General features: G+C 47.9%; 1 protein-coding gene across 2 annotated transcripts in view; it reads right to left on the reverse strand.

Annotated features, from left to right (window-relative positions):
* The window catches only part of TBC1D22A (TBC1 domain family member 22A), a 348432-nt gene that overhangs the window by 225997 nt on the left and 104176 nt on the right, over positions 1-18259 (reverse strand). For both annotated transcript variants that reach the window (XM_087448729.1, XM_004437993.3), the window contains exons 6-7: positions 16489-16617; positions 12486-12548 (exon numbers count right to left, since the gene is read on the reverse strand). In XM_087448729.1, coding sequence (XP_087304855.1) covers positions 12486-12548; positions 16489-16617 — 192 coding nt within the window. The remainder of the gene's footprint in view (positions 1-12485; positions 12549-16488; positions 16618-18259) is intronic.

Below are 18259 nucleotides of genomic sequence, written 5' to 3' on the forward strand. Positions count from 1 at the left end.
GCCCTCAGCTCCAGCCAGAGGGACCTGTGTGCCAAGACCACACATTCCAACATCTGCCCCTCGCTTGACCGCCTGGAGCTGTCCGGTCAGCTCAGCCTCCAGGCTCTGCCCGCTCCCAGGCCAGTGCAGCCCCTCTTCAGCACCCATGCCGGCTCTCCGAGCCCTCTTCTGGGGGCTGGCTGCAGGGGCTGGAAACGGGACGAGGGACTCCACGGCCCCAGGAGCCAGGGCGGCTGCAGCACACCGGGCGCAGACCTAAGTCCAGCAGCTACGCAATGAACTCACTCACTGAAGGGTGCGAGCGGAAAGGCAACGCTCACCGGCCAGGCTGAGACCGACGACTAGATGACGCCTTCAATCAGAAAGCACAGGCGGAGCTGCTGGGGGGAAGGGCTTCTCTTTGTTTTTTTCTTTTCACTGACTCTGATTTATTCTGTATTTTTTGTCTTAAATCACTTCACATGAGTCTGCTATGCTTTTGTTTTGAAATCACAACAACCAGCATTGATTCCAGTCAAAGTCACTTAGCATCGTTTACAACGCCCCCCCCAAATCACCTGAAATGGTACTGTGAGGCCACTGCCTCCCTCTGAGCTCCTGTCTTCACGACCCTCAGCTCGTTTCATGACAAGATCTGTGAAGACCTGAGTTAACACGTTTTCCCATCTCAGCACCACATCACCACCACACAAATCAGCCAAGCACTCCTCACTGTGCAGGCATGAGGACGCTATCTCTGAGGGTTACCCTGAGACTCCTTTGCTATTTTACTGTCATCATAATGAGCTCTCCACAGATGAGACATCACTGAGAGCCTGTCGTAAGGAAAAGGGATCCTGTCCCCAGCACAGAGGGACATGTGCTGTAGGACTTCTAAGCCTGCATCAAATAACTGTACTGCTATTTTTCAAAGAACGCATCAGCCATTTCTAAGCTTTTGCTCTCAGGCTGGTAAAAAAACATCACAAATGACCGATTTCCTATCACTTTTCCAAGGAGGCATTTTCAAAGTGTAGCAACATGACACTTGAAGGCGTCGGAAATAAGCACACGGTTCGCTTGGATTTACGCGCGCCGATGTGCCTGGAGACAAGCTGGGGGCAGGCACTTGCTCTGCCCGGCTCCACCCCGCCAGGCCCATCCACTTACCCCGGGCCCCAGTGCCACCTTCGCCAGACTCAAGTGAAAACGCATCTTCTAAAGGACATTTGTTTCCTCACTCCCCACCGAGGTTACCACACAGTGATGGCACAATCCCAAGGAAAAGCGGCGCCCACGCCCTCCCTCACCCTACTAAGGATGCGCCAGAAGAATGGGGTCTCGTCTCCAGGCCCCATGACAGAGCCCAATTCCTCAGAGATCCCTCGATCCAGGCTCCAAGGAGTGACGAGAGGCCAAAGCTAGCTGGAAGCCCCCAAGGCAAAGCAGAAAAGAGCCAAGAGGTCACTGCAATCCAGGGGCAAAGCCAAAGGGCCCGAGGCAGGAATTCAGGAGGGGCGGCCCCAGCCAGCGGCAGCCTGAGCAGGAGCAGAGCTCGAGGGCAAGCGGCCAGCATGCGCCCTGTCCCCGGGCCCGGAGCTTTCCCACTCCACACCCATCACAGCCAGGCCTGCAGGCTGGAAGCCCACCCTGCCAACCTCCCGCCGTCCCCACACAAGGATGAGCCCCTCCTCTACCCGGCTGCCTGCGCCCCAGCGCCTCCCCTCCAGTCAGCCCCGGGCACCCAAGGCTGAGGTCCTTGCCACCCGCTGGCAGGGCGGGAGGGTGGCCACCGAGTTTGGAGACCCTGCCCTGACCCAGGAAGGGCCGGCCGCAGGCGGAGCCCCGTGCACCACGGGCGCAGCCCCACCTGGGATTCAGGACATTCTCCCTGCAAGCTTTCTGAAGGACCAGGTCAGGAAACAGAAGGCTTCCCAGAACTGTGCAACACGGTGGCATCAGCAACTTGGTGTTACCCTCCAAATTCCAGTGTCCCCACAAATCGCCACGCCTCTGGGCTATATTCCCTGAGTCTATGCACGTGGCTAACAAAACTGGCACCACATAAACTGATTTTCTTGGCGACTTGATGGGGTCTCTACTGGTTTCAGCATATCTGTCCACACCCCCACACTTCGCCAGCACACTGCTGGGGACAGAGACCACACCTGGGTCTTGGTGTCACCCATGAGCTCAATGGTTGGCTGCCAGGATTTCTTCAGGGGCTCACAGGCCTCACAAGTTTCTATGCCAAAAATCCAGGTACTTTATTAAGAGCTGTCGCAGGAAAGGTGCAAACAATGCATTCATTTGCACAGGACCACTAGTAGAAGCAGGGCGTTTTAGCAAATAGACAACAAGAGGGGGAAATGGATTGTCACAGTATGTCAGCTCACACTGAAATGAATGTGCTGGGCTTTCAGCAGTGATACTGTCTGCCAAAGGACAACACAGGAAGGATGCCCTACGGATGCGGGTGTGTTCAGTGAAAACCCAGAACCATCTGAAACGGCTCTAACAATGAGTACTCACTGGATGTTATTAGCTATTAAAGTTCTACCGACACTCCTGACGTTCTCATCTTTGTTAGAGTAGGAATTCATTAAAAGTCATGCCAGGGCCGGCTCTGTGGCTTAGCGGTTAAGTGCGCGCGCTCTGATGCTGGAGGCCTGGGTTCGGATCCCGGGCGCACCCCAAGGCACCACTTCTCCGTCCAGCGCGAGGCCGAGTCCCACGTACAGCAACTAGAAGGATGTGAACCTATGACATACAACTATCTGCTGGGGCTTTGGGGGGAAAAAAATGAATAAATAAAATCTTAAAAAAAAAAAAAGTCATGCCAACTTTAAACTCTTCCCCAAGTATCTTTTCTGCAGATCAATTTATACTCAACGACAATAATAAAAATAGTTGCTCCTGCTTGTTACCACCAGGGCTGAACAAATGAACAAGCAACAGACGTTCCCAGTTTGCTTGACAAACTTCAGAAACCTAAGCGCCAGGAAAGGTTTTTCCTAAAAACCTCAAAGGCTTCTTCCACGGAGGGCTCCTGGGAGGGCTGAGGTCTTCACTTCGTCAACCTTACCACTGCCCTCCACACGCCTCCAAGGCAGCACTGGGGCACCAGCAGCTCAGTGCCCTCAGGCAGCTGAGACATTCTGCATTCTAAAAAATGAAATACACTGAAATTGAAAATGTTGCTGTGCTCATGATTACTTATTAAAAAATCTGATTTCAGAAATGTGCAAACATCATAATTCTACCATATGCATCAGCAACACGACTTCACAGCATATGAAGCACTATGAAGACAATTCCTGCGAAAGGAGCAACAAAATATACAGTTCTGTTGAGAAGACCTGTGGGATTTATATCCCTCAGAATCCAGGAGCAATGTGGGCTCAGAAAGAAGACGATATTTACAACACCAAATGTTCGCAACATGAGTCAAGGAACGTTCCCCCACACGAATTATAACACCTCATAAATGAAACCAAAATAAGAGTCTATAACAAATCTAAAATATGGACTAAAAGGCAACTATATGTCACATAAAATATACACCGGGCACCGACTACATGTTTACAGTGTAATTAATAACGCCACGCTCTCTTAAAGCAGGCACCGATGCCATGTTTGGGGTATGAATTACTCAACTTTCACCGCATCCAAATATGTTGATTTCCGTCACACATTTTGTGCTCAAGTCAGGTGTCTCTGTAGGGCAGCAAAGCACACACGTTTCATTACCCCCAAAACGGAAGCATAGAAAAGAAACAACACTTTCAAAGAAAACATCGCAGGGTCACCATCCCCAGACCAAACACTGCACTGTAGCTAGGGCTGCAGACCAAAGTGCGACTCAGGAACCTAACACCACCAACGCTAGAAAGGCTTTTTCAAACTAAAGGGCAACTAGCCTCCGGCTCTGGCAGGATGGCCCAGCGGATGCTAACGAACTTAATCCTGCGAGGCATTCAACAACTCCATCCTGACCCATGTGGATTTATTTCAGGAATGCACAGTCACCTCAATTAAGTCTACTAATAAAATTCATCATGCTAATAGAATAAAGAAGCAAAAACATATTACTTCTTCAGATGACAGGGGGGAAAAGGATTTGGTAAACCTCAACCACCAGTTATGATTTTAAAACTACGACCAAGGCACTGTCCTTCACATGATACAACGTCCATAAAGCGTACGTAAGTGTTGTAAGTCAGGGCTGCCATGTTAGAAGACTTCCCTTTACAATCAGGAAGGACACCAGGGCACCAGCTTTCACCACTCACATTCAGCACTGCAGTGGGCGTCGTAGCCAGCAAAAGAAACAAAGAAAAAAGAACAAATGTGCATACAGAATAGAAAGAAAAAAACAAAACTGTCATTATTCACAAATGATGATTAACTTGTTTAAAAACTTAAATAAATCTATACATAAAATATTAGAATTGATGCAAGAGATCAGTAAATTTGCCAGGCATAAGGTAAACTTACAGAAGTCAACTGCATTTCTATATACTGTCAATAAAAATTAGACAATGCCATTAAAAATTTAAAAGATACTATTTATAAAAGATGGTATCTATGAATAAATTTAATAAGTTGTGCAATACATTTAAGGAGAAAACGTTTGAAAACAAAAGATCAGAAGAACTAAATAAATGCAAAAACAAAATGTTCTCTCCAAATGATCGAGAGTCAACGTAATTTCTGAGATTTCCACGAAACATACGCTGATTTTAAATTTACATATAAAAGCAAAAGGTCAGGAACAGACAAGAAACAAGAACCAGGCATGGGTGGGCCGTCCTAGCAGACATCAAGACCACGTAACCAGGACACGATGAAGCTGGCACAGGAACGGACAGACAGACCAACTAGTGGAACAGATGAGAGCCCAGAAGGAGCCCACAGACACACGAAATCCTGGTACACGACACAGCTCATTAGTGGCAACGGGCAGGACTGCTTGTCCATGCAGGGAATTTTTAAGGAACCTGGACTGCCATGTCAAACTCCATGCACAGTCGATCCAAATGGACTATGGTCCTACATGTAAAAGGCAAAACTTTAAAATGCCTAGAAGAAATACAAGCCTTCTTTGAAATCATGAGGTTGGAAAGAATGTCTTAGGACATAAAAAGTCCTCATCGTAAAGGAAAAGACTGTGGAACCGGCCATGTTAAGAATTTCTTTAAGAATTTCTGGTCACCAACAGAGTGAAAAAAGAATCTGCTAACTGGAAGAAGATATATGCACCCATATATACCCAGAAAAGAATTAGTATCCAGTTTATGTTAAGAACTCCTACAACTAAGTAGAACAAAGACAAACACCAGAATAGAAATAGGGGCAAAAGCATTTCACAAGAGAGGAAAGACAAATGGCCAAGAAACCTATGAAAAAATACCTAACTTCATCAGCAATTAAGGAAATGAAAATTACAAGCACAATGAGACACTACTTTCTACCCACCAACCAGTACAGGGAAACTTTCGGTCCAACGGTTCCAAGTGGTGGTGAGGGGGACAGCACTGGGCCCTCTCCTCAGGGACCACCACCTGGCATCACCCAGTGTGTGTGTGCCCTATGGTGCCACTCCTGGTATACACCCCAGAGGAACTCGCACACACGTACACTGGGACTCCCACAAGAATGTTCACGGCCACATTCTGAGAAAAAGCACAAACAAGAAAATAACCCAAATGCTTATCAACATTAGACTGGATCCATAAATCCTGGAACCCACAGTGGAATACTACACAGCAGTGAAAAATGAACTACAGCTACAGGCATCTATGGATGGATCTTAAAACCTTAATGCTGTAATATAAAGAACAATCACAAAGGAACGTATGTGGCATAATTCCATTAAAAACAGGCAAAACACACATACATATAAACATATGTAATAAAAGTATATAAAAAAGCAAGAGAATAAGTAAGCAAAATTCAAGAGAACTGATACTTGTTGAAAGAAATGCTTGGGGAGGGACAAAGAAGGGACTCCAACGATGTTAGTCCTGCCCCATTTCTTCAGCTTGACAGTGTGTACTGGAAGTTAATTTTTACTTTTTTTCTTTAAATGGGACATACGTTATAGAAACTCTTCTGCTCTGATATTTTTCACCATAGAAACAAAGAGAGAGAAAAGAAAAGATCTATGGATCAGATCCCCAAAATATACACCAGAAGAGTTTGAATCGATTATATAACAAATAAGTATTTCTTGGGTTCTCACAAATACACCTCCACCTCTGAAAAAAAAAAGCATCAACTAGGAGACCAAATGAGGAGACAAGGAGCCACAAGACGCAGACCCCCGGAGCACAACAGCAGCAATGCCTCCAGGCTGTGAGGACCCCGCAGCCCCCCTCGCAATGGAGGAGCTACAGACCAGGCACCACTGCAGGGACCAGGGAGACCAGGCCCTGCCCTCGGAGTCTGAGAAGAGAGATCCCGAGCCCTCACCAAGGCCAGAATCCCAGCAAGACAGTTCACAGCCTCATCAAGTCAACCCAACAGATGTCTGGTAGGCACCACCAGCTCACAGCACCAGGGATGGAAAGCACCAGAGCGAAGGCTGCTGCCCTGGCCGAGTCTACAGTGTGATGGGTGAGAGGCGTGAAGGAGCGATTCTGAAGACACCCAGCACGGGAGGGGAAAGCACACGGCGCTGTCGGGGCCAGCACTGCAGGAGCAGGTGGTGCTGGCAAGGCCGAGGGGGCCTGCCAAGCAGAGCGGGCTGCTGAGGGGTCCCTGGGCAGAAGGAACAGTGTGTGAGAATGCCAGAAACCCACCCACGTCTGGCCCCAGATCCCTGGTGGACAGAGCCAGCGCCTGCTGCTACAGAAGCTTCCTCTTCCCACCCACACGGGGCCCACGGGTCGGCAAGCCCACGGTCCTCTACACGAAGGCTCTGTCGGGAAAGCAGTCCATAAAAAGTCGGAACAAACTTGTGCTCCACTGATATCGGCCTCTTAGAAAATGTCCATCCTCTAGGGCCTGGGAAACCTATCAGATCACTTCTGAAAGGGCACATAAATAACGTGGTTTAAAAGCTGCTTCATTCTCCTCTGTGTCTGTTTAAACGTAATGAGACGCCACCTCTCCACGGCTAATTGGAAACAGCAGCTTATTTCCCTAATTTGTGCAACTGCTCTAAGCAGCAGATAACCAGAGGGCAGAAAATATAATAACTATGGAGGACAATCACGCAGTCGAAGACGAACTTATCAACTGAAAAGGCCCAGCTGCAAATTCGAGAATAGTTCTTCTAATGAACTCACTGCACCAACCAGAGTGGCCAGAGGCCACACGTCAGAATTCGCACTTTCCAATGTAGTAGATCGAGTTTGTTCAACACCGAACAGCAGGTAAAAGAGCAAAGGCCACAAAGTTCTGAATTTTACCTTCAAATAACAATGTTGGATAAAAAGATTAATTACTAATTTCAACAAAATCTCCTAAGTCCCACGAGGTTCTAGGCGATGCTCTAGCCACAGCGAGGGGCCTGTGGCCCTGCTCTCAGGGAGTGATCTCCAGGTAAACAGAAGACAAATATGATTGGATAATAGGTGCCAGGAAACACAGTGTGAATGACAGTGGGGGAGGGGGCAGACAACCTTAGCTGGGGTCACCGGGGACAGCGTCTCTGACAAGGCAACGTTCCGGGGAGGATCTGACGGCCCAGAAGGAACCAGACACTTAGAGCTGCGTCACCTGGAAGAGGAAGAGGAATCCAGACAGTCGCTCCTTCCACAAGTCGGCGTGAGCGGCTGCTCTGGGCCGCACACTGCTTCAGGCACTGGAGTTAAGGCCGAAAACAAAACAGACCGACGGTGCGCTCAGGACGGGCTGAGAAGGCAGAGCAGGCAAAGGTAGCCCGGCCCACGGCCCCATGGCTTGGTGGTTAAGTGCTCGCGCTCCGATGCTGGTGGCCCGGGTTCGGATCCCGGGCACGCACCGAGGCACCACTTCTCCATCCATCCTGAGGCCGAGTCCCACACACAGCAACTAGAAGGATGTGCAGCTATGACATACAACTATCTACTGGGGCTTTGGGGGGAAAAAATAAATAAATAAAATCTTTAAAAAAAAAAAAAAGGTAGCCCAGCCCAGGTGATGGGGTCCCTGGGAGGTCAGGCGGGAGCAGCCTCCAGCAGATGTCCTGCCTCCCCTACACAGCCCACCCAGCTGGGAGAGGGTTGTCTGCAAGGCACCCTGCCGCTCCCCTACTCCTGGGACCTGCCCTGCCCGCTGCCCAGAGGCAGTGACCTCCTGGCAAAGGCCACTGGCTCCAGCTCCACTGGCTTCCTCTGTGCGCAAGGCTGGGCATGATGATCCGGCCCCTCTGTGGTCCACTCCTCTCGCTCACATTAAGACCCTCCCCATCAGCAGTTAAACAAGCCCAAGTTGTGTGGCCTCTAAGTCTAGCAGAGCTTCCTTAAAATAGGGATTCCAGGCTCCGCCCCAGAAGGTCTGAGGGAGGCCAGGGAACAGGTAGGCTAAAGGTTTTAAAAGGAATTAAATAATGAACAGAAAATGGAACAGACAACTCACCAAAAAAGATCTGTGCATGGCATATGAACAGATGCTCAACATCATTAGTCAATGGGAAAATACAAATTATAACCCCATAAGATACCACTACCCCCCTGCTAAAGACGGCTAACATTAAAAAGACCAACAATACCAAGTGCTGACAAGGACATGAAGCAACTAGAACTCTCAGGCATTGCTGGAGGGAATGCAAATTAGAACAGCCACTTTGGAAAACAGCCTGGAAGGTTCCTGTAAAGCTAAATATGCACTTACCATACAACCCAGCAACTCCACTCCTGGGTACTTCCCAGAGCGAGGAAAACAGATGCCCTCACTAGATCTGTACATGAAGGGTTACTGTGCTGTAACCAGAGCCCAAAACCAGAAAGTACCCGAGTGTCCATCAACTGGTGGATGGGTAAACACACGGAGGTCTCCTACTCAGCAACAACCGTGACAGTGAGGAGGGACGTCAAAGCCCTACCTAAGAAGAGAAGCCACTCACAAAGGTCTGCAATTTGCATGATTCCACTCACATGCAACTCTGAAAAAGCAAAACCAGGGCAGGAGGTGAGGACGGGGGGGAGGGGCTGACGGCAAAGGGACGGGAGGGAACTTCTCAGGGGGATGGAACTGTTCTCCATCGTGGTTCAGGTGGTTGTTATAGTCCCATCTACCGGAGTCAAAACTAATCCAACTGTACACTTACAACAGCTTATTGCATGTCAATTAGACCTCAGTGAAGCCACCAGGAGTAAGAGGAGGAGAGGGGAGAAGGAGGGAGGGGGGAAGGGGAAGAGGAGACCAGAGCAGAACCGGGCATCACCTGTAGAATGAATAAATGAACGTGTGGATAGATTCAGGGAAACGCTTGTGACAGAACCTTTCTTCCGAGTAATAAGAGGCCCCACACTTGAGTGGGGCACATGACCAACTGAAATCAGTTACATTTTCCTGGTTTTGTACAGCCAAGTACAACCACCTAAGTTCTAGCTGGTAGGACGTAAGCAAAAGTGCCACAAGAAACTTCTATGAAACATCTTTATAGGAAGGGGAAGGCCCTTCTCTACCGTGTCTTATTATTCCTGCTGGGGGAATGCAGATGTGATGCAAGAAGCTAGAGCAGCCAATTTGGATCATGAGGTGAAAACCAAGCACAGAGAAGCAACCAATTCATTGCCATGAACTCATTCCTGAGATGGTAATGAACCTCTGTCTTGTGAAGCCACTGTTGTTGTGGATTTGCTGTCAGTTGCAGATATATCTAAGCCTAACCTCCACAATGCCAGAAACATAAGTTGATTTTGCCTACTGGCTAACACAAGACCAACATTTCCATACTTTTCCTAAAGCCCCACGCTTATTTCATTTCCCCACACACACAAAGCCGTGCCCAACTGACTTTCCCACTCAGCCAGCCTGCACAGCCCCACCTCCTCCCCAGAAGGCCAGCTGCCCCTCTGGGTGTACGGTCCTGCTGAGCCAGGACCTGGACAGGGCCTGCAGCTCCAGGAGGGGCTTGTGAGAGCTGAGTGAGAAATCATTTAGGAGAGAGACCAGCGGCCAGGGCAGAGGCGCTTCAAACCAATGGGATCAAAGGCCCGGACGTCACAGACACACAGGCCAACGGACACCAGCTGGCAGTGACTGGATCCTCTCTCTGGAACCAAGAGTCCAGCACTGCGAGCTCAGCCCTGCAAGGAAAGTGTCAATGGCAGGAAAACGTAAAGATGAGAACAAACCCAAGGTCTGGTGGCAGACTCTATCTTCCATTAAAAAGAAAATAAGTAAAAAGAGGTTACACTATGTTATCCCTTGTCTTCCAGACACAGTTTAAGTACAACTACTGAAAAGGACAAAGAGAAGGATCTCAGAATTCTGCTCTTGTGGAAAGCTGATTTCTCCTTCTGTATTCTCTAAGCTGTAAGCACTTTTGTTTTGATGATCTGCGATTTTTTTTTTCAACAAACTTACTGCACAGACAAGAGATATCAAAGTTTAAAAGTGCATTTACTGGAGCAATCAAGATGCAAAACAAATATTTCAAACAATAAAAAATTCAGTTTTAAAGAGATATCATTTATAATAGCAACAAAAAATATGATCAAGAATAAATCTAATAAAACATATATAAGACCTTTTATGGAGCAAATTTTAAAACTTCATCAAAAGACATTAAAAATGGCCTAAAAAATAGGGAATTAACATGTTCATGAAAATGAAGACTAAATTTCATAAAGATGTCAATTCTCCCCAAGTGATCCATAGATTCCATGATATTCCAATCATAAATCAAACAGACTTTTAAAAACACACGAGAAAACTTGGCCATCTGATTCTGAGACTCACGTCAGGGAGAACAAAGGCCTACAACTGCACGATTGATCTTGAGGAGGAAGAAGGGCTGTGGATCCCCCTACCAAATATCGAGACTTCTCATAAGGCTGATTTACTCAGCAGGGTGTGTGTGGTATGAGGGAAGGCAACTTGAACACCAGGACAAAACAGAGAACACAAAAACAGCTCTACGCCAATGTGAAAACGACAGACCAGGAGTGAGACTGTAAATGTGGGAGACAAGATGGAGTCACAGAGGAGGCAGGGACTGACCAGTTACTGTCTGAGAAAGTTACACTGGATTCTACCTCACACCACACACAGCTGTCAATCACAGACGAATCAAACACACAGGTGTGAAAGGCAAAACGTTAAGACTTTTCAAGGAAAATATGGGAGAACGCCCCAACAATGCACGTGTAGGAAAAGATTCCTAAGCAAAGAACACCAGTGCTAACCGTGCATGAAGAGACTGAACAGTTCAACCACACTAACAATGTCTGATCACTAACAGCCACCAGAAAGAAAGTGAGAGACAAGCCTGGGGTGGGAGAAGATATTTGCAACACGAAAACTGACAAAGCATTAGAATCCCTAACGTATAAAGATCAACAACCAATAAAAAGTCAGGTCAACATCCCAAAAGAGAAACCAGCAAAAGACAGGAACAGCATTTCCCAGAAGGGGGAACAGAGGAGTCACAAATATATGAAGAGATGCTTTCCGCCATTAGTAATCAGAGGAATGAAAACACCCACCAGAGGGACAGAAGTGAGGAGTCTGGCAGTATCGAGAACTGGCAAGGATGTGGGGCACCAGGAACCCAATACTCCGCAGGGGACAGCTGAACTATATACGCCATCTGGAAAAATACTGACATTCTCTTGAAAGTTTTACAGGCCCACAGCCAACAACGCAACAATTTTACTTCCTCATAAATGCCCTAGAGAACGTCTCGCCCGTGGGCACCTGCATAAATGTACTTGAAGCTTCCAGGTAACAACATTCCTACTAGCAAAACATTAGAAACAACCCAAATGTCCACCACCAGGAAAAAGGCTACGGAAAGTGTGCAATATTCAAATACTGGACTATTACACAGCTAGACACAGATCAGCTGAATCTTAGAGAATAATGTGAGGAAAACACCAAGCTGCAGAGACTGGACCTCACAAGGAATGATCCAGCTCCACATCATGATTTTCTCAGGATCACACGACATGTATCAAATCCAGGGAGAATCACCAACACAGAAGTCAGAGAGTGGTCATCTCCTGGGAGGGGCTTCAAGAGGGGGTGAGAACACCGGGCAGCTTCGACACTCTGGGTCAGATTCGGGTGGGGTTCTCGGTCCGAAATTGGGTGGTGATTCGTGAGTGTAAACTATATATACACACATGCATACGTTACCTATCTTCTTTTGTATGCATCGATACTACACAATAGAAAGGTTTTAAGAATAATTAGTGAGTCTTGTCAGCGATTATGCCCACAAGGGCCACCCCCCTGCCTGCTGTGAGTAAAGCAGTCCAACTGCCCCCACCTCTTACTAGGACAGTGGGCACCATTCACCCCAACAAAGGGACACTCCCTCCACAGGCTTCTCCGGATCTGGCTCTTACCTCCGTCACTTTGGGTTGAAGTATTAATGCTTCCGGACTCATTCGAGGGATGTCTATGTGGATCTGGAGATAAGAAGAAAGAGACATGTATTTCAAAAGATGACAAACATCATTACAAGCATTACGATTAAAAAGGCAATACGTAACAATGGCAACGAATTAACTTTGCATCTTCATCTGCTCTCTCTCTCTGAAGATAATAATTCTCCATGTTTGCGTTCTCCTCTGGAGAAGGTAGCAGGTTCTATCTGAACGGGGGTCCCCCAGTCCTCGCATGACAGGCTTGCTTGACACTTCCCAACCAAACAGCAGCTGCTGCGTGATTAGGAACAGAGCAGGCCCTCAGCTATTTAGTAACATAATCCATAGCAATTAGTAAACATTGATTTCCAGCCTCTGACAAGGGGAGCAATTCAAGTACATCAATAGTGTGCAAGTTTTCAGCTGTGACAGCTCCTTCTTGGAACCCAGGCCACATTTTCCTCCACTTCACCAAGTCTTTGGGGAATCCAGGGCACTTTTCAAAGAAAACATTTAAAAATCTCTGCCTGACACGAGAGTCATAATCAAGTTCCCCACGCTAGAGGAACACACCTGCAGGTTCAAGAAGCAACCAAATCAGGACATTGGGGGCTTGAGCTGGCATTGCGGGCTGGCTCCCAACATCCCACGTGAACATCCCGCACTGCTGTCACCACCCCTACTCACCCAGGAAAATGGCTCCGACAGGCTGAGGGGAGACCTGCACACGCTAATGCCAAGAGGGAGTCTACAATCCAGGCTCATCCCCTGTCCTTGCACGTGCCTGCGAGCATTCTGACAGCCAGGAGACCTGAGGCAGTCTCCTCACTCTGTCTCACTAGCACTGTGGCCTTGGGTACATCACTGAGGCTCTGGGCTCGGCATCCTCGTCTTAGAGGCCTGCAGCATCCCTCCCAGGGGTACTGCTGAGGAGCAAATGAGACGGTGGATCAACAAGCTCACGGGCCCCCTTAACTGCTTTTTATGCTAACAGCTTCCCGCCTTCAACTCTTCCCTCGGGCAAGAATCCGGAAATCAGCAGCCCATCAGCAGCACCAAGGGAGGGGATGCGACTGCTCAGGGGGAGAACTGGAACAGCGCCAGGAGCCGGCAGACTCAAGTGTTCAGGGAACACAATACGAAGCAGCGATGCAAGGAAGCGGTGAGAAAAACAGTGTTGGAGGAGAGCTCCACGGATACCCTGAACTGCCAGAAAGATGAACAAGTGGGTCCTAGGGCAAATTAAGCCTGAACTATCGCTGGAGGCAAAAATAATAAAACCGAGGCTGTCCTACTTTGGGCACATCAAGAGAAGGATTCTCTGGAAAAGCCAATAATGCTGGGTAAAACAGCAAGTAACAGGAAAAGAGGAAGACCAAACATGAGATGGATTGACTCCAAACAGGAAGCCACAGGCAGGGCCACAGGAGGTGAGTAGGGCTGCTGAGGACAGGACACTGTGGACATCCCTCTCACAGGGTCCCCAGGAGTCGGAGCTGACTTGAGCACATAACAACAAACCTAAGGAATGCAAGAAATAATTAGCCTCAAACCCTCCGAGCAACCCAGAAAGGAACTTAGTAAGCTGAGATGTGCATGCATCCCTGATGTGTGCTGAAGGAGACCTATGGGCAGCAACGCGGGGGACAAGAGGAGGAAGTGGAGGAGGAGGAGGAAGAGGAAATGGAAGAGGAGGAGGAGGAGGAGGAAGAGAAGGTGAGGAAGAGAAAGGGGGGAGGAGGAGGAAGGGGGAGGGGAGGAGGGGGAGCATTCCAGACGGGGAGGACTCCAGCCGGCCATGTGCAGGAGCCCAGGTGCAGGCCAGATGAGAACCCACCAGAGCTCATCCCCTTCATCAGGGCGTCCTGGAGGGCTGTCCTCAGAGCACCATTCCCACGCAGTCACACTCACATGGGCACACACCTGTCCTGGCACATGGAGGGCCGGCACAGCCCACCTTACAGAAGAGCTCCTGTCGAGTGTTTGCTGAGCCGAGAGGACAGTACACACTATACACACACCCTGCCGTCACTCACGTCATCAGGAGGAGGTGGTCCAACGTGAGACAGGGCACTGCGCGTGGCTGGACACTCGGGGCTGGTGGGCCCCTCCATACCACCTGCCCTCCCCCCACGTACGGACTGGGTGAGCAGGGCAGGTCACGGTGGTCTGCAGGGCTCCCCGAGAGGGGAGGACACACCGGATGAATCTTTAACTCTGATGGCCTCTACGAGCTCCGGACAGGACATCTTCAGTAAGAGCGTAGACGCTTCATCAAAGGAACAGAGGACAAAAGAGGCAAGGGAAGCAGGCGGTGCCCCACCCTCCTGCTGCTCCCAGTGGTGTGGGAGGGTGGGGGCTGCACACCACCGGCAGACGGTGGGTTGAGGTCAGGCCATGGGTCAAACACCATGAGCGGGCAGCAGGGAGAGACCAGGGTGCCCAAGGCCCAACCCGGCCGGGCTCTGCCTCGACCTCACAGTGTGCCTGAGACGGCCACGGACCCCAGGAAACCGCCACAGGTTACATTTTTCTCAGTTATATTAACGTAGAAACATTTGGGGAATTCGCAATAATATGGGAGCTTTTTATTACCTATCATAGTAACTGAATAAAGATGTATGCAACCCGTTTTTAATTAACTTTCCCTTAAGAAATTCATAACAGGTAAATCTTGCAGAATGCTACTGTCATCCTTTGGAAGTCTTTTCCTTGAATTAAATTATATCAAAAACATGTTCAAAACAATACCAAATTTACCCACTCCCTAAAACTAGCAAAGTGGAAAAATAAACCAGGTAAGTTAATATCTCCCTAACCAAATCCAAATGCAGTCTACCTCAAATCAGTTTCCCGGAGCGACGGGGTGGCAGTGCCGTGTGGCCTGGGTCTGAGACAGGACAAGCTCCAGTGCAGGAGCACGGGCCGGGCAGAGAGGGCCCTGCCCCGGAAGGCGATGGCAGCGGGCTCCTGCCCCGGCCTCCCTACTCCTCACTCTTAAGCAAGTCAATCTCCCTCCAGAGCCTCCAGTGAATCCCCTCTGTAAGGAAGATGCTCTCCAAGAATCCATTTAACTTAAAGAACCTGTGATTATCAATCAGTGGTAAGGCCTGTGTTTGGACCTTTTTAACAGATCCATACTGAATTGAGAAACAGATGTGGACAGCCCACACCTGAGATAGAAAAATTCGGCAAAGCTCCACCTAGAGGCAGGGTTTCCGAAAGGAAATAGTCAATGCTGACATCTCAGGAAAATCCAACGTTCTCTCAGAAATATGAGGCAGTGCTACCAACTAAGAACTATTTTTTCCTTTGACTGCAGCACAAAGCATTTTGAATTTTCACATATTACAAAGACAGTGAGAATTATAAAGGCCTCAAAGAGCTATTCTAACAGCAAATTCTAAATACACTGTGAATTATAAATCAATTTTAGGTATTTTTCCCATTATGCACATCATCTGTCAACTGACTATTCAAGAAGCCATAATTATACCCATTTTGTATTAAACTAAACAGCAAAATGATAAACTGGCTACACCTCTTGCTCTGGACTGAACTGTGTTCCCCTGGAATCGAGCTGGTTAGCAGGGCTCTCTTCTATCTAACTCATGTGTTCCTGACTGCACCGCAGAGTACCACGCCCGTGGGGCGCAGTGGAGTCGCTCGTCTGACCCAACCCAGTGAAATGGCTGCCCCTGGACCTTCAGGTCGGACAGCAGCGCCCACTGCCACCCCAGGCAGATCTCAGGGTCCTGCACGGGATCTCGGGGATCTCCTGTGTAAAATCCTCTTCACTTTTGTAGACGGAACTGGAGATAAGCAAGGTACTACTATTAGAGGAAATTCACCATTATTCGTTTTCGTATTTATCAGAAAATAAAGATCTATGACCCAATCTAGATAAAACATTTCCTCCTCCAAGTCATCACCAAGTTAAAGCACTTCAAGTAACAAGCGAAAAGAGAAAAAGGATTCCCACCTGTCTATACGTATCTTGGTGAGCTTCATCATTCCTAGAATCGTAATAGTGCTCAATAAAAGCAAAATATTCTTTCTGTTTTCTTTGGAGAGTGGCTGGTCTTCGGTCTACGTTGGCAGGAAGGTAACCCTGGGTGAGTAAAGAAACAACAACAAAAGTAGATATGGTAAAAGCTAATTCACAGAGTATCTATCAGAAGTCTGAAATAGAAAGGCTCGCATCTTAAATGAGCTTAGTGGTCTGAAATCTGACACAGAGGGGAGGATAAATGGGTGGTGAAAAAAGAAACAGACATCAAGAAAGTCAGCTACCTGACCAACACAGCAAGCACCACACCCCAAGGCAATGGACAGAGGGCTCGGGCGTTTGCAGCCTTCCCCAAGTTGACTGAACTTGACCGGCAGCCATACAGGAGTCAGATCGGGATCTGCAGCCTGCTGGTGTACACCGCTCTTCTACCACAGGACTGAGAGACAAACCAAGCCTCTCCAAACACCTCATACACCACGAAGAAGTCAGGAGTCTGGATGGTCTCATAACAACCATACACATGTGTGCATGCATGTATATGTGTGTTCATACATACACATATGTACATGTGTGTGTTCATACATACACATACGTACATATGTGTTCACACATACGTACATATGTGTTTTCATACATACATATGTACATATGTGTGTTCATACACACACACATATATAAATTGTCACTTATGCACCTCTCTCCAAAGATTCCTGGGCTTTTAGCAGCCGCAGTCCCACTGCATAAAGTGGACTCAAATCCAGAAAGGGCCAGGCAGCACGGGGTGGCCATGAAGAGCCCAGACTCTGGGGCTAGGCAGTCTAGTGTTTTATATTTTCTACTTTTTACATCAACATTATTGATATATCACATATAAAATAAAATGGGACTCTTTTAAGTAAACAGTTCCGTAACACCTGTCAAGGGCGTACAGCTGTATAACTGCTACCTCCGTGAGGATACAGAGCATTTCCATCACTCGAGAACCTTCCCCGGGGCCCTCCACAGTCCATCCCACCCTCTCAACCAGGAGAACCCAGGCAGCTGCCTGTCCTAGAACTTCACGTAAATGGAATCACTCAAGACCTCTGCCTTGGTGCAAGGCTTCTTGCACTCAGCCTGTTGTCTTCTGAGATTCTTCCAAGCTGTGCATGAACCAGCAGTTTCTTTTTCTTACTGAGTAGTATTCCAGTGTATGGATATACCACAGTTCATTAAGCCATTCACGTGTTGCTGAACATCTAGGTTGTTTCTAGTTTGGGGCAATTACGAATAAAGTTTCTTATAGATATCCTTTTACAAGATTTTTACGGACCATCCATTTTTATGGATTTCATGGTTAAATACCTAGGAGTCGAGTTACTGGGTCACAATGGAGGTGTGTGTTTAGTTTTCTAAGAAACTGCCAGATCTTTTTCCAAAGAGATGATACCTTTTAACACTCCAACCACCAATGCATGAGAATCCCAGATGTTCTACCCACTCCCTACCACTTAGTATTGTCAATCTCCAAAAATTAGCCATTCTAGTGAGTGGTTTAATTCACCTCCCCAATGAGTACAGATGTTGAGCACCTTTTCACACAGCCATTCACCACTGTTTCTCTTCTTTGATGAGGTGTCTGTTCAAACCTTTTGCCCATTTTTTAATAGGGCTGTTTGTCTTACTAGTGAGATTTATGAGTTCTACATACACTCTAGATACAGGTATTTTTGTCAAACATGTGCGTTGTGACTATATTCTC

Source organism: Ceratotherium simum, chromosome 25 (genome assembly GCF_057802395.1).
Source record: "Ceratotherium simum simum isolate JZ-2026a chromosome 25, ASM5780239v1, whole genome shotgun sequence".
NCBI lineage: Eukaryota > Metazoa > Chordata > Mammalia > Perissodactyla > Rhinocerotidae > Ceratotherium > Ceratotherium simum.